Source organism: Hylobates moloch, unplaced genomic scaffold, assembly GCF_009828535.3.
Source record: "Hylobates moloch isolate HMO894 unplaced genomic scaffold, HMol_V3 SCAFFOLD_1, whole genome shotgun sequence".
Classification (NCBI taxonomy): domain Eukaryota; kingdom Metazoa; phylum Chordata; class Mammalia; order Primates; family Hylobatidae; genus Hylobates; species Hylobates moloch.
The window spans coordinates 149,364,206-149,387,593 of record NW_026652276.1 but is presented as its reverse complement, the minus strand read 5'-3'; the positions used below and the strand labels follow the sequence as shown (position 1 = coordinate 149,387,593).

The window sequence follows — 23,388 nt, the reverse complement described above, 5'->3', positions numbered from 1 at the left end:
GTGTCTCTCCAAATTTCTTGGCCTGGCATCAGGGCCCAAATGGATGGTTCCAAGCCAATTTGACAACTGGTCTACTGTGGATCTTCTACAGCCAAAGTGCACTTAAATTATTCTGTACACTCTCAGTTTATCCCTTTTTGCATATTCCACTTCCCTTCTTGGACAGCTTTATTCTTATTCTTACTATTCTCCAGGGTCCATCTGAAATTCTCTGCTCAGATAAAATCCCATCTTTTTTTCTTAATTCTCATAGTATCTTTTTTATGGGGCTTATTACGTTTTGACTCATAAATATTTATATGTTTATCATCTCTGTTATTACCTCTCAAGCACGTTAAAGAGAAATCTATTTTTTATTCTATGTTATAACCACCACCAGCACCCTACTCCCACTCAGAATAAATCAAAGAGGTACAACTTATCTAAACTCATTTTCTTACCCCTTCCCAAACCTGCCTTCATTTTGGTTTTTCTGATCTCAGCACACATTCATTCTCTTTAACCCAGGCAGAAAGTCAGACTTAATTGCCAATCTTTTCAACCCATGTTTTTAAAAGCCTGACTCCCATGAAGTCTTGTTGAATGTGCCTCCATAGTTTTTCACATAATTCCATTGCTCTTGGTGTTCCCTTCATTCTGACTCTTAATTTTAATATTAAAGGCATACATAATCCCCCTGCCTCTAATTCTTCACACCACTCCCTAGGTGATTATTCTTAAAATATATTGATTCTAGTCACCCTTATCCTTAAAACCTTTTACAACATTTTTTGTACCTGTTCATTTCTAAAGAAGCAGGCTTCAAATCCTATAGTCTAATACTCAGGTTCGTCATAGTTGGACCAAGCCTACCTCTTCAAGCTCCCTGCTTTCTGTTCATTCTGTGCTTAGAAACCAGCATTATCTTTGCCATTCTCAAGCTCTCATAGGCTTTGCCTCCACGAGTTTGGAATATCTCTCCTCCTCTCTTTTCAAGCTCTCCCTACTTCGTTTTTCCAGGTTTGCCACCGAAGGCACATCTTTCATGAAGTCATCTGTGACCTTCACCTTCCCTGTGCATCCACAGGATCTGCATACACTTTATTGTGTATTGAACTATATTTATGTGGATTGAGTAGGAGGTAGTGTAGCTTAGTGATAAAGAATAACTACTCTGGAGTCATACTGACTGGGTTTGCATCATGGCTCTGCCATTTTCTGGCTGTGTGGCTTTGAGAAAGTTACTTATTTTTCCACAGTTTCCTCTTTACTGAGGTGCATAACAGTGTACACCTCATAGAATAGCTGTAAATGTTAAATAAAATTGTAGGTAAAAGTCACTTGGAAGAATTCAAGTGCTCGCTGTCTATTATTGTTTGCGGATATGTTTCTTCTAACAACTCTAAAGCCCTTGGATCCAGAGTCCAGTGTATTATTTATCTTCAAATTCTCAGTCAAGTGCTTCATTCAAAGTTAGTCCAATAATTATTTGTCAAATTGATTCACTGGAGAGCTCTAGGGTCCAGTATATATCGAAGCTTTGTATTACCAGAAGTACCGTGATAATATCAGTCCTGTTAAAGAAACCAATATTTAGGAAAGCAGATGAAAAAAATCGTCAGAATTTCCAAAAAGATAATATGATTAAATGTTAATATTATAATTACAACTCTAATCAGTAGAATACAGACGGGAATCTTTTACAAGTAATCTGAAAGCTTGCAATAAATCATGAGCATGGTTTGAAGTGTGTTGTTGCCAGAGTGCAGGTTTTGATGAAATTCTTTTCTGTAGTCATGGGCTAAAAGCTTGACAACTAACTACTTGTGGCCATGAACTATAAGAAGAAAAAAAAAAAAAAAGAAAAAAAAAGTTCTGCAATTCAGAACAGAACCCCTAGGTGGCGATTCTGTCTTCCTTTGTTATTTATTTACCTTAAGCAAGTCAGTTAATTCTCTGGGCTTCATCCTCAAAAAGAGGGAGTTGGATCACATGAAATTGTGGATCTCTTCCAGCTCTGACATTTTCTGATCACGAATCTATATAACCCTATTTTTTCCCACTCATTTTTAGCAGGCATTTCTTCGGTGTCTACCATGATGAAAATCACAGCTGATACAGCACATATTATTTATAATGAAATATTTCTCTCCATTCTTTTTATAAGAATAAGGAGACTAATATTAATATCCTGTAACTATGGTCTTAAAGGGACAATTCATGTGAAAGTGCTCAATCTTGGGTTATGGTACATGGCAGCTGTTAATAAATGTTTATTTTCCTCCTTCCATGTGAAAAATTTCTTTTTGAACATCAAGATTCAGTGCAGTTATTAACTTTATTTGTGATGCTTTCTTTAACCTTTTTACTTATTCTTAGTCAAAATCTAACAAAATATTGTTTTAATGCATATTTTAACACTGATGCCCTGATCATACTTTTTGGTAATCATTAATTATATATCTGTCATTGCAAAAGGTTTGAAACTCCTCCTGGTTGACTGCTATTAAAATATATATTAAACCTTTATCACTAACATGAGACCTGCACATACGAAAATTTCAGTGAATATTTGGTGATGAATAGATCGATGAGTGAATGAATTTCCGTTCAGTGGGAGAAGTGGGAAATAGTCTTCCCTTGCCTGGAACACTTTTGGTACTTGCCAGATTATACTATACTTGAAATCCCACTAACAAAAAATAACAGAGAGACTTTGATTTTACTAGCAAAAAAAAAAAAAATAAATAAGATTGAAAGTATTGTGTCATGAGTACAAATAATTTAAGGGTTCATTTTGAGAAATGCTGTACTGTAACACCTGTTTCTGGTGTCACTACAAGGCAAATAAGCCAATTCTGCCTTTCCAGTTTATGAATATGCCAAAAAATAACACAAATTGTCTTAAAGACTTTCCTCATCTATAGTTAATGTCTTAGCAAAACAAAACATGAGGCCAGGCATGGTGGCTCACGCCTATATTCCAGCACTTTGGGAGGCTGAGGCAGGCAGATCACTTGCGGCCAGTAGTTTGAGACCAGCCTGGCCAACATGGCAAAACCCTGTCTCCACTACAAATATAAAAATTAACCAGGCATGCTGGCATATGCCTGTTATCCCAGCTACTCAGGAGGCTGAGGCACAATAATTGCTTGAACCTGGTGGGCAGAGGTTGCAGTGAGCTAAGATTGTGCCACTGCACTCCAGCCACCAGCCTGGACAACAGAGTGAGACTGTATTAAAAAAAAAAAAAAAAGAAAAAAAAAAGCATGAAGTTTCCTGACAAGCTACTCATTTCTTTTGATCAAAAAAAAAAAATGTATTCAGACAAAAGCTATGCAATAGAAATCTAATGTAAGCCACAAATGCAAACCACATATATAACCATTCTTTTTAGTAGTTACATTAAAAGATCAAAAGGGGGATTTCAGCAATGTAGTTTATTTAACCTAACATATAAGAAGTATTGTCGTTTTTCCATGTAATCAACATAAAACGACTTGAGACATTCTACATTCTTTTTTCCATACTCAGTCTTTGAAATCTAGTGTGTATTTTTTACCTGCAGCACATCTTTGTTTTTTAAACTTTTATTTTAAAAGTTACATGTGCAGGGGTACATCTGCAGGTTTGTTATATGGGTAAACTTGTGTCATGGTGGTTTGTGGTATAAATTATTTCCTCAACCAAGTATTAAGCCTAGATTCATTAGTTATTTTTCCTGATCCTTTCCCTCCTCCCATCCTCCACCCTCTGAAAGGCCCCAGTGTGTGTTGTTCCCCTCTGTGAATCCATATGTTCTTATCATTTAGCTCTAAGTGAGCTAATGTCTTATTAGCTCACTTTAAAAGTGAGCTCTTATTAAAAGTTCTTATTAAAAGACATTAGCTCACTTATAAGTGAGAACATGTGGTATTTGGTTTTCTGTTCCTGTGTTAGTTTGCTGAGGATAATGGTCTCCAGCTCCATCCACGTCCTGCAAAAGACCTGATCTTATTCCTTTTTATGTCTGCATAATATCCCAGGTATATATGAACCACATTTTCTTTATCCAGTCTATCATTGATGGGCAATTAGGTTAATTCCATGTCTTTGCTATTGTGAATAGTGTAAAGCACATCTTAATCCAGACTGACCACACTTCAAGTGCTCAATAGCCACATGTGGCTATTGGCTACTACACTTGACCACGCAAGACTAGATGATGCACAGTTCTAGTAATGGCTACAAGTCAAGAAAAGACAAGTTTCTTCCCAAATATCTTATCACTCAGAAAATACAATGTCTTCCTATATTAGCTCTAAAGGCGGTTTGCTTTTTACCTGCATAAGTTTTCTGATAACTTATAGTGTAATATCTCCAAAACTTGCATCTTATATTGCAGTAGATACTTTTTTTTTTTTTTTTTTTTGAGATGAAGTCTCACTTTGTCACCCAGGCTGGAGTGCAGTGGTGCAATCTTGGCTCACTGCACTCTGCCTCCAAGGTTCAAGCGATTCTGTCGTCTTAGCCACCCAAGTAGCTGGGACTATAGGTGCGTGTCACCACACCCAGCTGTTTTTTTTTTTTTTTTTTTTTTTTGTATTTTTAGTTGAGATGGGGTTTCACCATGTTGACCAGGCTAGTCTCGAACTCTTAACCTCAATTGATCCACCCGCCTTGGCCTCCCAAGTGCTGGGATTACAAGCATGAGCCACGATGCCCAGTCAATGCTTTCATCTTAGTATTTTATAAACCTTCATGTCCCCTCTAAGAGACTATTCTGAAGGTCTGAGGGTCTAAGAGGTTTAGTGAGATAGCTTGGCTGGAGCTGAAAAGACATTAGCAAAATCATGAGTTAAAGTTACTCCTTTTTTTTCTCCAAAATAACTGATCCTTTGAGAAAATATTTTAATTATAAGTGATTGGCATATAAAATTAATTAATATTGCTTGTCTTTTATAATGGTATTTTAGTTTCTTACTTTCGTATTAGAAAACAGCCCACCCCATCACTAGTAAATATGCTGTACTCTACCTATGGTTAAAAATAAAAGCATTAAAACGGTTACCTTTTTAAACATATAGCATGATTAAAAGGCATTTATCTTTTAAAATAGTGTTGGATGAAGCATTTTTATATATATACTTTTTTTTTTTTACTAAGGACTCCAGGAAAATGGTGTAATAAATTTATAAATTTTAATTCATATAATTTGAATTAAAAAGAAAATGCTCAGATAGCAAATGTTAATAGCCTAATGACTTTGACATTTCCAGTCAAAAGTTTTGAATGTTCACTGCTTGATAAATGAGCTTTGGACTCTGTTTTTTAAAAAAATCTTCTTGAAGGCAATTCACTTACTTATCCAAATTGATCAATAGCTTTGTTGGTTTGGAAACTATTAGCTTCTAAAAATTAGCTTCCATTTCTCAGTTGGTCTGGAAAAGCACCATGGAAAAGATGCCAAAATTGGTGTAGAAAGCCATTTCTTTGAAACTTCCAAACAGGTAGAAACCCCTGAAATCTGTTAACATACTAATTATATTTCCATTATGGTTTAGCACTGCCAATAATTTGGGATCATTCCTGTTCAGTTTTGGGTAGTGGCCAGATAACTGCATTTTCCTTTTAGTTGAAAGATTATTTTAAGGATAGTTAATATTTTGAGTCATCTGTAGAAATAATGTTTGAATAAAAAAATAGATGATTTGGACTCTAGTCCTAGTTCTACAGCTAGCCAGCTATGCTGATTCTCTGGCTTAAGTTTACTTATTTGTGAAATGGTGAATTTAGAATAAATTATTTCTAAATCTCTAGTTCATTGCATGACTCAATTATAATTCTCAACCAATAGGAAGAGAAAACATTTTAATGATGCTTTCAGTGCACACATACTCAGAATTCTATCTCTTCTTTACCCTCAGCTATTGACTGCTAGAGTCTCAGGCTACACAAAAAAGCAGAAGCTGTCCAAGACTCCTCTCTGCATTGGCCATTTAATGTGCATCTTCACTCATACTTGACTTAGTCGTACATTAGCCTGCATCTTCACTCATACTTGACTTGCTCTCTCTTTTTTTACAATAGACAAAGATGAGAATTAATAAAAAAAACTCCCCCTTTAGCTCTAAATCCAATTACCCTTCACCTACTCAAATACTTTTTCTCTTTACGTATTTATTTTTTCATTTTGTACCCCATTATTCACATTGGCATGTAAACAGGTTCCAAAATCTCCCCCAAAAACAGAAAACTTCCTTGAATCCAAAGTCTGTTGCTCTATCTCTACACAGAACGCATCTCCCTTCACCACTAAGCCTCTTGTTTACAATTTCTAGATTCTTATTTCCCATTATATTTTCAGCACACGTTAGCCTGGCTTATATTCCCATTACCTTACTTCAGCTACTCTTGGAAAAGCAAACAATGACCGCCATGTTTCAGCCTTCATCTTACAAGGAAGTCTCTCCTTCGGTCTTTTCTTACACCACTCTTCTGGTCCTCAGCATATCTCTCTGGCCAAACTTCTTAGTACCTTTTTTCTGGTTCCTCATTTCTATGCATTCTCTAAATATTATAGTAACTAAAAGCTTTATTTGGGTGGTGTCAACCAAACATATGACCTTAAAAATATTTTGTAATTACTAATTACTCCCACACTGATATTTCTAACACAGCCCTTTCTTCTGAACCCTAGACCTATTTATCTAACAGTCCACAGCATCTCTCTATATTGATATCTCACAAGCATCTCTACTTTCACAGGTCACAAACAGATTCTTGATCTCCCATCCTACACCAGACACACACACATGCACGCACACACACACATGCACACAGAGTTTTTCTCGTTTCTGATTATCTGCTTCTCAAAAGACTAAACAGAAAGTCGATTCTATCATTTGCTTGATCTCAAAATCTGGTAGTTATTCTTAACACATCCCCTCTATAATGGCATAAAATTGAACACAAAACACAAGGTCTTATCAAGTAAATAGCTGTGCTTCTATTTTTTACCACCTCTGCTTTCGTTGCAGTAACCATTGTATCATACATCTTAGTAGCCTCCTAACTACACCTGTGACTTCTTGTGTGACATCAATATATTTTCTAAACTGAAAACCAGAATGACCTTTATAATCTTGTCCATTTCCTGCTCAAAAGTTTTCAATAGATCCTTTTATAATTAGGGAAAAATCTAAATGTTGTGGCACCTATATAAAGGTCTAATGTTTACCCCTATTAGGCTCAGTATCTCACACAATGCCTTCTACCTCCTCCCCCTCAGGTCATACTTCAGTCACCCTGAACTTCATTCAGTTTCTGAAACACACCAAAGCTTTCCTATCTCAGCGTCTTTACTCATGCTATTCCTCTGCATGAAACAATGCTCTTCCCTCTCTATGTCTGACTAATGCCTCATCATTCTTGAGAAAATATTGCTTCCTCAGAGATGCTTTCCTGATTTTCCCACTGTTAAGAAAGTTATTTTATATTCTTCATAAGCCTATATATTTTCCTTTTTTTTTTTTTTTTCAAGATGAAGTCTCACTCTATTGCCCAGGCTGGAGTGCAGTGACATGATCTTGGCTCAATGCAACCTCTGCCTCCTGGGTTCAAGCAATTCTCCTTCCTCAGTCTCCCAAGTAGCTGGGATTACAGACATGCCACCACACCCGGCTAATTTGTGTATTTTTAGTAGAGACGAGGTTTCATCATGTCGGCCAGGCTGGTCTCAAACTCCCAACCTCAAGCAATCTGCTTGTCTCAGCCTCCTAAAATGCTGGGATTATAGGCGTGAGCCACTGCGCCTGGCCTATTTTCCTGTTTAACATAGCACAATCTTTAATTTTAATTTGTGTATTATTTACTCATTGTCTATATTTCTTTTTGAATTAAGCATCAGAAGATCAGGCATTATGGTTATTTTATTTACTGCTAGACCCTCAGGACCAAAATCACAACATAAAACACAGTAGCCATGGAATCAATATTTGTTCACTAAATCTAATAAGAAAGAGAACCGAGGAGAGTAAGTGGGTGGCTCATGAGAGTGACAACAGAAGCTTGTGCTCCCGGAGTCCCGCAGAGCTTTCTTCCACATCACGCTGTCTTTTCCTCTTTTGTCTCATCCCAGCCCAGTGTGGACTACGGAGTTAAGGCCCATCAGATGTTATTGCCATTGACCTCAACGTTGACTTGGCCCCATCTTCATAAGCCTAATCCCTGCGGGTCCCACTCCCTGGGCTCACAATCCAGATCCCTGAGCCCTCCTTGCCTTTATTAGATTTACAGATCTCCTCAGTGGTCTTGGCTTTCAGCTTTCCCCTCTCCCAGTTCTTCTGCAATTTTAGCATAGTGTACATCTTCAAAAGAAGCCACTTTCCATCTTCCTATTTATATTTCTTTCTTTTCTTAGTCAATGGAAAACCCTGCTAATTATGCAACGTTCTTTTTTCCTTAAGCTCAAACTAATTTCTTATTTTTTAAACTATAACGAAGGACTGAAATAATGTAAAGAATATAGTTCCATACACCATATTTCTTCCACTACAGAAAATTTCACCATCAGTTTAACTGGAAAAGGGTAATGTACATCTTTTATCGAAAGAGACATAACCTCTCACACATGTAATCAACTTCATAGAAAAATAAAATCCCAAGATGATAAAATGTACAAGAGACACGTTTATGTGATAAGGTGTTCCTCCATTAACAGCAGCCATCTTGGTGGCTTAGCAGACCAGGTGAGATAAGATGCAACTATAGCAAACAGAAATTAAAACAGAAGCACTCGAGAGAGGTGGAAAGAATAGTTTCATGGTGTTAAATGAAGATGCACATCAGGTAGTGACAGAAACCTTTTCAGAGACTAAAGTAACTGAAAGAAAGATGAACTTAAGAATAAATTTCGGAAGAAATCACCAGACATAGCATGTAGCTAACACGCATGCACACACTTCTAAATAAATCCAAGTCCAAAAAAATCTCAGAAATTTCAAACTGGCCCAGGACCGAAATCTTTCAGTGCACAGAACAAATCAGCCTTAATTCTCAGAATGCAATTTCTTCACATCTCCCTCTCAGTGTTCATGTAATGAATCTTTCTTGTTTTTAATGCATTATGCACTGTGTTCTATTCCAATTCTGTTTTGTGATAGTTTTTTCTTTTTTAAAAAACTATCTCTTGAATATTTTGAGCATGCTAAGTAAATAAGGCTTTTAGGTGTTAGAGCTGTTTCTGCTTCAGAAGTGACAGAAAAATCATAACCAAACTTGTGAATTTTATATAAGGGGAACTTTGAATTTGCAGTATATTTAAATGTCATTTTTCTAACTAAATCTTAGTTATAGTCATTATTCACATAGGCTCTTAAAACAAAAGAAAACCCATCTCATAGATAGTAGTAAAAAAATCAGAAGAGTTTCTCTTTGGAGTTCAAATTTGTGTTATCTTAGTCAAATATAATAAATAAATAAATTTTAAAATTAAATTCATATAAACCATTATAATAGTGATTACTTCTAGAGGGAAGTAAAAAGGATTGTGATTAATATTAAGCATCAATGTATGGATAATGTTATCAATAATATTCTAGTTACTGCAGTAGCTTAGACTTTTTATATACTTGTGCAGAATCTCTGTATTATGTAGTTCATAATAACAATTTAATAAGCATACTTATGTAACTAAGTAGTTTTATATTAATGTAGGTTATTCCAACTTACATCATTTTGCTTACATTTTATGTTTAAGATTCTTTCATATCAAATATGACTACAATGTACTTGGATATAGCTTAGCACAACATTCAAATATAAAGCTCACAACTTGAAACATGTGGAAACTATAATAGGCTTTAAAATGTAGATGATAAATTTAGTGAAGGAGAAAGAAAAAAAATTACTCCCTTGAGTTGTGCCAGCTTTGAGTCTGATTTGTGACCTGTTCTTACATATTTGAAAATAGCCAGTGACCCTAGGGGATTAAAGAATGGAAGTTATGTTCTTCCCAAGAATTGCCAACACAACAGATGAATGTTCATCCAACATGCATAGTGGTTTCTGAAAGCTAGCCAGTTATGGAAACAAACATAGCTGCACAGAATGTCATGGCATTAGGAACTTGCCCCCACGTCAGGGTAATAGCAGCCTAAATGCAGCTTAAATTGTGTATTGATGACAATTACCAACTTTTTCTTAGGAATTGCTTATATTTTTACCTTCTCTGTGCCTGGGTGTGCACACACAGACTCGTAAATGTATTTCTCTCTTTAGGTGATTTTGATTTTTATCCTACTTCTGTTACTGGTTTCACTTTCTGATCTTAAATCACTAAATCCTAAATCCTTTAGTCTCTCATCCCTTAAGTGAATAAATTTATCTGCTGGGATAAATGGTGTAATGAAAGCAGTTGGATTTCTTGGGCAATGTGATTTATTATAAACATAAGCTGCCATTGCTATTATTAACATCATTGATATTATTTTAATTCCTCAGAATAATCCATATGGAAAAATAATTGGCAGGGTACAAATTTAAAAAGAAGGCAACTAAGAATTCCAAAAACCCTGCCAAATATAACAAGAAAATCAAACATGTCTCTGTTTGGTAGAACAAACAAAAATTATACCTTGGTATTCCAACTTTGATCTAAAACAATTATTCCTGGGATTCTGGAACATGCACACCAAATCACAACTATTACTAAGGAACAAAATCAGTTACGTAGAGTAAACAGTTTCTAAGAGAGGGTATATGACCTAAATGTTAGCAAGCCTAGAGTCCAAGGTCAATTTCATCAATGGTCTTACAACAAGATCCTCTTCATAAATGTATAAAAATAAATGTGTCTATAAACAACAAATAGAAACCACACACAGATTATAGATTTTCCAGAAAAATGACAAACATGCATCCCATTGTTGTGGGTCAGACATGGTTTTTAAATATCTAATGTGTATATTGAATACTTTAATATAAATATCACATTTAATTTTTAGAACAACTCCATGAGATAAGTGGTAGTATTTCTATTTTGCAGATGAATTAACTGATTGTTCAGTGAGACAATGTAACTCACTCAAGCCTAAACAATTAAAAAGTGCTAGAGGTAAGATATGAACCTAGATCTTAATAGCTCCCAAACCTATTCTCACTTCTTTGTATTATGCCGGTATCTCCACTTAAATGCACAAATTTCTATTTTTATATGCCAGCCAGCTGTGAGATTCACTGAACATAAGAAACTTACAAGTTTAAAAATCTACCATCAACAGGAATGACACTTGAAAATGTGGTTAGATTTGTAATGGTAAATTTACATTTTCCTCAATTTCAAGAACTTCCTCAAGTCTTTCTTTTGATCCAGGATGTACATCTCAGAACCCAGCTGGCATTTTGCTGTGAAATTGAGCAGCATTGCCTGGGCTTAACTGCCTTGACCTCACGATTGTCAAGTTCTGCCCTGTAGAGCTCTCCAAGCCTAGTAGGGTATCAAGAGCAGACCAGTCTTGGCATTCTTTCAGGACCTTTTCAAGACTGGTACCATCTTATTTAGTTGAGGCAGATCTTCATTTTGCAGTTTTTACATGAAGATGTCTCACCCTAACAAGGCTGATATCCTCAGTGCCCCACAAAAACCCCATTTCATTGCCTTTACCTCTTCTCCATGACTTTACAAATGTTAATAGTTTTGCTTTGCACACTTTTCCTCCTCTGCCCACTGGAAACCTATTCTGTGTCCAAGGCTTAGATGAAGAGAAAGTGATCTCTTGCTTATACCTTTTATTTTGAACTCTGTTTAAATTTGTTGTCACGTGCTATACTGACCAGACCTCATAATATTGAAGGATAGTTTGAGATTCATAATCCAACACTAAGGCTTAAGCTTTAATGGCAGGAACAATTTCGGTCCAATATCTTAGATGCAAACTTCTGGTAACATGGGGGTTGTGCTTGTTGATTGATTGACTGTGCTAGTCTCTTCTGGAAAATAGATAAAAAGAATGATTGGGACTTAGCCTTTAAGACATCCTGCCTGTTCCATGTATTCAAGGGTGTGGAGCAAATAATGAGGTCAGGCCTCAAAGAAAGACTTTTTCATGAAAATTTCCAAAGTTCCACACAACACACAATAGAAAAAGTACAGACTTTGAAACAGTATTGCCGTGACTTAAAGTACTGACTAAGCTGATTGAATAACAGTGGACCCTACGTAAGTTCCTTTTTCTACTTAAACTTTATAAAATACCACATTTTTCACAAAGTTGTTAAAATTAGAAATAATAATACATATGGAAGTATCTGGACATTAGTTAACTATTAATAAATCATGTCTAGAATTATTTCTATAGGGTAAATAGATCAGGGCACTCTATCTCCCAAGTTGATCTATTTATTTAACCATTAATATTTTCTTTTTGCCTTGACCACATGATTTTATTCAATATTTAACAATAGATTATGAACTAATGGAACTTAGAGTTGCTTCTTGGGGGTTTTACTATTGGTACTAATAAATCATGGGCACCAGTTAAGGTTATAATAGTCATTATTGAAATCTAGGTATTTAATTGAGGTATCTGTGAATAATACATCATGTAATAAATATGGCTTGTAAAGCTACTATTCAGGCAGTTCAAGTTTCTAAGATATTAAGTATCTTTATTAGATGTGTTAATTTGTACTTTCACTTTTCAACAAGTATTTACATAGTTCTAAATGTTTTTTGAATACTTTGTTTTATGGCATAAATAATGGTCACCATATTCACACTATTCGATTTGCCTAATTTATATAATTATCTTGTTAATCTGATTACCAAATATCTTTATGATAGAGTTTCTACCACCCTGTCTCACTCCAAAAGAAAAACAAAAGAAGAGGTGTTTTATGTTTCCTCATTCGGTTTTAGACTAAATATTTACAAAACTTTTCTAATATAGATATTTTGGTACATTTTCATAGTTGCTAATGTAAATATCCTAATTAAATCAAAACCTAACTAGATACATACTATTCAGAAACAACGAAAACAAAAAGAATGGGTCAAACTAGGGCTGATGAAAGGTGTGGGAGAAATATTGAGAGCCAGAGCATTACTAGTGGACTCTAGACCCCAGGCAGGCAAGGAGCAGCACAGGCCAGCAGAGAGAAAGCAGCAGCTGATGCTCACTGATCTCTTACTCTATGCCAGGCCCAGAACTAGCAGCTTTAGAAACATTGTTTTCTGAGATTCGCAAGAACTCCATGAAATAGGTCCTGATATTTTCCTCCTTTTAGGAATAATGAGACTGTGATTTGGTGAAGAAATAAAACTTTCCCACTGACACAGTTATATTGAGTGAGATGTATGAATCTAATCTGATTGTCATTTAATTTTAATGAAGTATATATAGATTAGATCTGCAGTTATAAGGACTGCATGGCTTTGTACATTACAGAGGAAAGTAGTCACACAGTTTCTTCTCTCTTTCTCTTTTCTAGAAATATGCTCAATGAGAGTCTAATTATCAAGGCATTGTCCATTCGCATGTTGAAACATCTATCTGTAGCGTGGCCACAAGAAAATTTCTCTAGATTACTAAGACAAATTTAAATATTTAGACCAATGCTGGACCTAGTTATTTAGGCACAGAAGTTCTATTTGGGTGAATAGGATCATATATATATTATATATATATATATATGATGATATATATTATATATGTGATAAATATAGGATCATATATATATATATAAAACTTCTTTAATGCAGTAGCGAAATGAAATTTGGTTCACTTCACAAGTAAAATGATGGTTCAGATCCAAAAACTGTTGCAGTTTCTCTCACCTTTGGTCACCTTTGGTTTGTGTGTGTGTGTATGCAAGTGCATACACACACACACACACACACATCAAAATCTATTATAGCTTTTATTGAAGCCAAGGAGAGACATTTCAGGGTGGATTAATCTACCAATATGATTAATTGTTGCATGAAAACCAAATGAATATATAAAAAGTCAGATAGTTTGGTTCTATTCAAAGTACACATTGGATAATTTGGCTCATAATTAAGGCAATACAGAGACACAACTAAGATGTATTTTAGGCAAAAATGTCCAAATTAAAAAGTTTGACTTTATTCAGATGTTTCTATCAAGCAAACTGTCAATTAGTAGATGACTGATGCAAATATTATTAGTTATCTCTTAATGTTTTTAGGACAAAGACTTCATGACCAGTTATACCCTTGAATAAGAACAAAAATCTCAAAGCAGATTTTGTCATGGACTTTGGATAGAAATTCCAGTATGTGCCATTTACATGTAAACAGAATCTAGACTAAGAAATTAATGAAATAAATAAAAATGTGACAAAACTCACCATATTTTCTATTATACCACTATCAATTTACACCAGAAATGAACATATATTTATATCTCTTTTGACGCATGGTATGGCCCCCTGAATAATAACTATATTTCCCAGTAGTTTGGCTTGCCTAACTTATCTGATTGTCAATCATCCAACTGCTTATGCCCAGTGGATAATTAGTAGCATTTGAAAATGAGAGTATGAATCATATAAGAAAGAGATTCTTTACCTGAGCTCTACAGAATCCCTTAAAGGGCTTTATTATATGCAAAAATTTGATGAAAATTGGTTTATATGCCCAGAACAAAACTATTTTTTCTACATGGAGAAATGTCTGTGAAACTATAATAATATAATGGTGCCTAATTTTGATGAGGGAGTAGGGAAGAGGACTTTAGTTATAACTTTGAACAACATTTTGAATGTATTTATAAATTACTTGTATAATTTCAGTTAATTTTAAAATGGGGCATAAAAACACGTTTGTAATTTTTTGGGGGGATAGGAGCAGCATTTTCATCTTATGCTAAAGGATATGAATCCCTTATGTTAAGTACTTGATCTGGGAGAAAAAATGATGTATTACCTGGTTAGAGACACACTAGTTTCAAATTGTGTGCATTTGCAGTAACTGAGAGGTTTCTTTCACTTTATTTCTTTTTTATTAAATATATTTAAAAAGCTTAAATATTAAAAATAATACTTTGGAGCAGCTATAATTTATATACAGCACCTCATTTGGATTGCTATAATATAGATCAGAGTGTATAGAGGTGAATTTCAACAAAATCCTACAATTGGCTGAGTTGTTGCCATGGTAAACCAAGAGTCTACATAAAAGGTATGTGTGTTGGCTATGCTGAAAATTTCGCTGAAGCAAAACATCAGATATATTAAGCAGATAAAGATATAATGTATAAATCAAATATGCTCCAGAAAAATAAGCAATAAAACCTGTAAACATTAAATGATTTAGATAAGAAAACTTTTAAATATTTAAAAATACTACCTCGTGGTTTACATGTGGGAGAACTAGGCTTAGAAAAGTTTGTTTAATAAATTAAGTTTTACAGGATATTGTCAGATATGTTAATAGATGGATGGAATTTTAGCATTATATATATAAAATACAACTTAGCATCATATTTTATTCTGGATACCACCATTTGAATCTTTAGATTTCCAAATCTCTACCTACAGCAATAAAATTCTCAGGGATTTATAAATCTGTGTGCTACTAAACCCAGTCCATTCCCATTATAGATGATGCACTGGAGGCTGAGAAGAGTGACTTTCACACAGCAACTTGGAAACAGAGCTCTGTCCATTTAACTTCCTGTTTATAAATCTGATACATCAGTTATAATTCACATGACTATATCTTTTCCAAGGCATTTTACTCAATAGTTTATTAATTGTTATCTAATAGTTATGTCTCTGATTTTGTGCTTTCATTGTAGATGACCATATCAGCTATAACAAAGAATCAAGAAGAAACAAAAATGCTATGACACCTATAGCTTTCTTTCTCTATGAAATTATAGTTAATTGATTTTTCCTTCTAATTGCCCATATTTAAAATTTATCACGGGAAGCATCCCTACCTGATTAATCAGATGAAATAGTGCCTGGAAATAATCTGTGTAAGCATCCATCTCATACATTTTAAGCCTTATCTTTATTTTTAAGCCATCTTTCAGTTTTTTGTATTTCCATGTTCGGGGCCAAAAAATCAAAATGCAGCAGTTGCTTAAAACCTTAATGCACTTGTCCTAGATAAAAAGCTTATGATTTTAGGGTCTCTTTATATAAAAATAATCCTTTTATAGTGCAGCTTTTATTTCCACTGACTTAAATTTAATTCAGAAATCTTATAGTAATGATATTAATGTGTTGAAAGGAGTTTTACAGCACTAATCAAAATATAGTTTGATTGTAGACTACGTGTATTGTGACAGGTTAATTATTATAAAATCTTATTTGGCATTTATAAATAATCCAGGTTTTTAATTCATAATTTAGCAAAGAGATGAATAATTTTCTATCTAGCTTTCTTCTGGATTTCCTTAGTATCACTTTGGGAAGGGGAAGTAAAAATGGGTATTATTATTATTATTCGAAATATGAGAAGAAAGTAAATCTGTCGCCTCAAACTGGCACACAGTCTCCTATGGTCTGGCCCCAATCACTTTTTCTATCCTTATCTTCCTCTTACACACCTAGGCCCCAGAAAAATAGAAGAACCTACTCTTCCTGGACCACAACCCAACCTGTCCCAGTTTTTTGCCTTCATCTATGCTGACTGAAAGACTCTCTTTTCTCATGCCCTCCACTACCAGTCTGTGCACTCAGTATCAGCTGCTCATATTTGCTCAGTGCTTACTACAGTCCATTCACTTCACTAAGAACATTACAATCAGCCCTTTGTATTCCCAAGTCCTGCATCCATGAATACAAACCAACCTCTGATTGAAAATATTTGGGAAAAAAAAATACAACAACAATAATAATACAAAGGAAATACAGTATAACAACTATTTACATAGGATTTACATTGTTTTAGGTATTATAAGTAATCTAGAGATGATGTAAGGTATATTGGAAGATGTGTCTAGGTTATTGCAAATACTGCACTATTTTACGTAAGGGACATCAGCATCTTCAGATTTTGGTAACCAGGAGCGCCCTGGAACCAATCCCCTATGAATAGGGAGGGCCAACTCTATTTAATTTGTTCCTTTTAACAACCCCATTTTATAGATAAGGAAACTTGGGCTAGTCGCCCAGCTAAGTAAGTGGTAGATCTGGAATTTGCAACCAGGTAGTATGGTTTCAGATCTCACACTGTGAAGCATTAGTTAACACTGCAGTACATTGATTCTAAGTCCTGATAAACTTCCAAGATCAAGAATAAAATAATACTTCTTTCACGGATATTTCATTGACCACCCCAATCTTTCTCCCCGTTTTTTGCCTTTGTATCTCTCTGAAGTCGCATTCTAATTTCTCATTGCTGGCAAAGTTAGTAATGTACCATTTTGTTTCCTCCACTATGGAGTAGTTTTTTTAAGACAGTGCTCTGATTCATCTTTATAGTATTGGTAGTAAATGGTAAAATGCCTTTCACATGCTAAGCCCTCTACAAATATTGGGTACATAAATTCATCATTGAAGAAACTGAGGTAGTTGAGACTGTACCATAAATGACTTCTCCAAAATAATTTAGAAACTACTTAGCCAGTCTGTCACTGAATAAACACAATGATCCCTACTGGGTATTTGTTTCTTCACAAATTTCACTTTTTAAATGGGTTTATAAAAGTGAGCAGCTGTTTGGGCATTCTGGTGTCAAACCCATTCATTCAGCCAGATGTATTATTTGATTTTACTGAATCAGACAATAGAATTCAAAATTATTGTTCTAGAAACCCAAATGAATTTTGCTCACTGTAAACAACCAGTTAAAAAAGGGAATAATTCTTTATTATAATGACTATGTAGATATGACTGACTTATTTGCTTTTTCATGAGGTGATTCAAAATTTTCATTTTCTATACATACACATCTAGATAATAGTAAATAGTCTGAGAAAAAGAAAAAACATTTAATCATTTTTTTCTTACATGATACTAAGCTAACATAACCATTTTTTTAATTCTCAAAGATAAACTGGATACTTTAGTATTATCTAGGGAAAATCTAACTTAATTGACTCAATTTGTTGAATTTCGGGGGGGGGATTGAGCTGTAGAGTATTTAAGGCTTCTCCCCATTAAGATATCATAAGATCACCTTTTCTCCCTCTTTCCCTAAATGTTGACATTACACTTCATTTTGACAGTTGTTCAATGAAGTTTTAAAGTGTTATTTCTGTTTATATAATAACAACAAAAACAAGAACAATAACTACAACTCTCCAAATAATTACTGCCACATATAAAATGAACAATTATCAGATTTAAGATGCCTTTATCCTTTCAAACTCAAATTTAATATATACATTGACAAAAATTACATGACAAAGAGCAAGATAATTATTTGGGGGCTGATAGTAACTTATTATTGAATTCAAACTAAGGATTCTTGGATGAATTCAAAGTTAGAATTGAACACTATTTTTCTTTTTTGTAGTTCTGCAATTTAAAAACATTTATCTCACCTGAAAAAATATATAAGAACTAATTATCCAAAGCAAAATTTTGCCAGTTTCAAAAAAAAGTTACAGCGTCTTTCAAAAATGAATTACTTTTGAATAATTTTTCTTGAACTCCATAATAATCATTTTCTTTTAGTGACTTAAAGCTCAAGTGACTAAGCCATGATGGTTAAACATGCTACAGATTATCAGTGACAGAATACTTTCTATTGAATTATCTTGAAAAGTAGGATCAAGCTAGACATCCAGAAGTATATGACACGTATATAGCTTGAAGGAAGGAAAAAACTGGTTTTCACAACTGGATTCACATTAGGAATGGTGCTGAGTTATTTTATTGAATCTTGGTGGAAGAAATGGGTCTCTAAGGCTTTCTTGGAGATTCATCCTAATAAAAAAGAAGCTTGTTGAGTCCGACATCTGACCTAGAGATAACTATGACAGTTTCTCTGAGCAGTTAGGTACTCTGTAAGCAGAATTATTATCCATTTAGAATGTTGTTACACATCTTACCATTTGATGTTTTTCTAACTTACTGTCTAGAACTTACAAAAGCGTTTTCAGAGGTGAAATATCAGAAATGTAGCAAAGGAAAATTAAGAGCAATGTTTTCTGGAATGAAATGCACCCACAAACTTCCTTTCACACTCACACCACATTTCTCTTTTTGTTATTGGTGTTGCCTCTGGTGCACCTTGGGCATTATTGCCCAGGGATAAATGCGTAACTATCCCTGCTTGTTCCCTGATACAAAAAAAATGATGGAACACTCTTATTTTGATTTTCCTTGTAGAAGGAACAAAAGATTAAGTGAGCCTGCCCTTGACAGGTGTGACACCCCCCTTCCCCCCGCCTCCCAAACAGCACCACTGGGTAAAGCAGCCTTTTGTAGAATCAGCCAGTGGAAACTAACCTCCCACCCCCACCTTTAAACAAAGCCATTTAATTTGGTCTTAAGCCCAAGTAAGGAAACAAAACAAAACAAAACAAAACAAAAAACGAATAAAGGACAATATAAAGAAGCATAGCTTTTCAGCATGAACCTACATGCAAGCCAGACATTTATGATTTTGTTTCCCAGGGAGGGAGTGACTAATGCGCGCACCCTGACCATCACCGTAAAGAGGTAAAGAGAGAGTGAAATGGCTCAACGTACACACACCCCGCTCCATACCGGGGACGAGTCTCCGAGCTGCGGCTTGTGCTCTCGGAGGGCCAGGCTGAAGCTGACCGCCCCCACCGCCACGCTGGACACCCCCAGCCCTATCTCCAGCACGGAGAGCACCAAGAGGCTCCCGATAATCTGACCGCTGGTGCACATCCTTCCTCGGTCATCTTCCTTCCAGATCAGAGAGGGAAATCAACCATCTACCTTTTTTTCTTCCACTATCCTCCTTACCCCTTCCACCCCCTACCAGATCCCAAAACTTTTCTTTCTTCAAGAGCGAGGCATTATCCACAAGGGCTGGATTTCCAGAAACGAAGACCTTCCCTGGCTGGGCCAGAGGCAAAGGAGTTGCTCCACCCCCTGGCACGTTCAGATAGGGATCGTAGAAGGATCTTCCTGGGTTCGGTGGTGCGAAGATTGCACACCAGTACCAGGGCTTTTAAGGAGCCGGAAACCTGGAGGAGCCCAGGGAGCTCCGAGCCTTGCTCCCCAGGCGCTGTCCAGAGTTCTGCCGCGTCCCAAATCTCCGCAGGGAAACCCGCGCCCTCCCCAGCCTACTAGACCCTTTCACACGGTCCCTTCTGTTTTATTGCCGAGGAGAGGAGCTTTGCTTCCAGGAGATCCAAAGAGAACTGCTCCGAGCTTCTCTCTCCCTCTCCCTTTCGTCTCCTCTCCTTTGTTTTCGTGGCAATGCAAAGTGCTTCTGCAAGTCTCTGGGTCCCCAGGCAGAGCGGGCGGATGATATTCAGCACCACGCTCCTTGCAGTTGCTTTGTCGCCAGAAAAAGCGACCTTGTCTGATGGCCTCTTTCCGTCTGGGTTTCTTCTCCCTCGTCGTCGTCCTCTTCCTCCCCCTCTCTCTCGAGCTGATTCTCTCTCATTGCTATGACCTCATTGGGATTTAGGAGGTTGACGGAGGAGGAAAAAGCCTGATGTATTTGTAGATCCAGGACCAATACTCTTGGCTGGCCTTTGATCCGCCCCGCCCCCGGACCGCAGCATCAGAAATCCAGGCGACCCCTATCTCCGCTTCTCCCCGTGGCTCCTTTCTGGGCTTCTATCCAGCGGAGAGGAGAGGCGATGCCTACGTCAACGCGGGCTCATTCTGAGAAAAACTTTCTTTGGCTTGTACGCGGGGTAGGGGGAGCAGTGAGCAAAGGAAGACGGAAACCCCAGGGGGGTGGAAAAGCCAGACTCTTAATGTCACTAGGACTCTCAAGGCCCCTCACCAAGGAACTCCCCTGTCTAGGAGAGCTAGATAGATTCAAGCCTGCTTACAAGGAATGTCCACTCCCAGCTATCATAGCCTGTCACCTTCCGTGTCGGAGGGCGAAGAAGCAGTTGACAGTGGACGAGGGCCACACCTCCACGGTGATTTTGTTCCTCTCCAGCCGCAGACCCTTGCTTTCCCCTAGGAGTGTGACTACACGTTCTGGGATGCATAGCTAGACCCATCTGAGCTGGGATTATATATTCTCAACCAAATTCAAGATATGTGTATGCATTAGAACAGGCATTATTTAAAAAAAGAAAAAAAGTCTGGCTTAATGCACAACTATTTTTGACGGTCTACTTTCATCAGAATCTTTAGGGCAGGGGCCAGTCCAGCTTGGCCTCGGATATTTTTGCATTGTCTTTTGATGCCTATGAGACTCTAGATGTCTAGGGATCGCTGTGTTTAGACCCCATTTTCATTACTCTAGTTTTATGAAAAATCTCAAGGTATTCTATCAAGGAGATCTAGGAAGTGGGATGAAGAGAGAGTTTTGGGTATGGGTCATCTTTCTCAAAAACTGGATTCTCCAGTTCGAGATGGACTGAAGGAAAATAGAACAAAGGAAGATGAGGTTAGGGTACAATAACACAAGACTAGGGCATCTTGACTTCTATACACATGCAGATCAGTGCAGTGCAGGCGCCTCTGTGATTAGAGGCTTCTTAAAGCTCCCATGATGAGAACATAAAAGCTCGGTGACCTATAGCATAAGTTCTGTAACATAAATGCCAGTTTCAGTTTTCTTAATTTGATTAAGGGCTTCTTTTAGAGTTTAAACTCAATTCTACACTATAATTTTTTTCACATGTTTATATTCTATAATTTAAAAATTTGAGTCCTCTTCTCTTAAAACAAATGCAAGGAAGAAGAGTTACAATTTATTAGGCCTTAAAGAGCTTCAGTTATTGTGATATTTGGAGTACAAATAAACATTGGTACTGAATGATAATTAGTGGATTCATTTCTATACTTTTAAATCCTCAAAGACATGCTAAAGTACCTTATTAGTGTATGGCTTTAATGATGTAAAGTTTATTTAATTTAAATATTACAGAAGTCATCTAAATGATCCAATTGATATGCATAAATAATACAGCATATATGTTGCTGAAGTTTTACTTTGTCTTTAGTCACTTCTTTTCTTTAGGAAAAAAATGCTTCTCTGTTAGGAAGACAACAAGTTGTAATATTAAAATGAATTGATTAATGGAGACATACGGGAAGGGAAATAAACCTTTGTAGAGAACGTAGGGATGGTATTAACAATAGTTGAATTTCACAGAGAAAAAGAAACAAACAAAACATATATTGTGGTTAACATTTTATCTCTGAATGTGATGGCTTGGAATATAAGATTGGTTATCATACGCCTGATTAAAACCAATCTTGATTGATTCTGGGTCATTGGTTAGAAATCCAAAACTTTTGAAAATTAAATTGTATATGGAAGAAATTCAACTCATCTTCACGTAAGTAACTACCAATAATTCACAATAAAACAAATATTTTTAGAAATAAAAACAATTATTTTCTATAGAGGAAACTGCTGTTTTGTGTTTTAAAACATGAGCATCAGTGTTAAAATTTTCAAAAAAAAATTACGTTATCTTTATTGGGACACAAAGGGTATTTTTTGTGCCTTTTAAAAATCATGTAATGATCCTCCTAAGATAAACCCAAATATGCCTAAAATTTCCCCCTAAATATAGAAATCAAGAAAAAAGAGTTCAAACTGACAAATTATTTATGATTCTTATTATAATTATCCCTCCAAATTATTTGCTAGACAAATAATTATAGGATAAAAAATATAAATCAAGAAAAAATCATATGAAGCACATCACTATCCAAATACCAGTAGCTCCACAATTTCTGAATTTAATTTTTCTAATGCCATAGTACACCAAAAGAGCTATTCATGAGATCCATTGATAGATAATTAAATATTTCCACAACTTTGACGAGAGCAATAGCACAAAAAATCTCAAGTTTGCCATCTGCTGGCTTATGCATGATACAAATGAATGTGAGTAGCCTCAAAATAATTCTTATTAAATGCCTTAATAAAAGAAAACATCTTTATCGTGGCTAACTTTAAGGACCTAAGCACTTCCAGTAAATATTCAAGGATTCTGAGGTTCTCTCATTCACCCATTTACCCAAATTAGATTATGGAAATTTTAATATCTGGATGAAGGAAAATCCAGGAATGGGTAGACAGTACACTAATGTCTCCTGTCTTAATATAATAAAGTAAGTTGACAAAATCATCAATGCTGCCACATTAATATAGAGTTATTGAAAAGCTAAAACTGTGAAATGATTAATTTTAAGATCTGATTTAATGTATCTAAGCTATTATAAGCAAAATTTATATGGTGGTTGTGGGCCCTGGGCTGAATTGCCAGTGCAGTACAAAAAATTAGAAAAAGAAAAATCATAAAATGATTTCAATCATTTAGCTAG

General features: G+C 35.7%; 1 protein-coding gene across 2 annotated transcripts in view; it reads right to left on the bottom strand.

The window, feature by feature from the left end:
• TMEM196 (transmembrane protein 196) overlaps window positions 1-20,687 on the bottom strand; it is a 51,315-nt gene extending 30,628 nt beyond the window's left edge. Inside the window, exon 1 of one of the 2 annotated variants that reach the window (XM_032759733.2) lies at window positions 19,636-20,687. In XM_032759733.2, coding sequence (XP_032615624.1) covers window positions 19,636-19,800 — 165 coding nt within the window. In that variant the 5' untranslated portion in view covers window positions 19,801-20,687. The remainder of the gene's footprint in view (window positions 1-19,635) is intronic. The other variant, XM_032759741.2, reaches the window with a different exon arrangement.
• Between the last annotated feature and the right edge of the window lie 2,701 nt (window positions 20,688-23,388).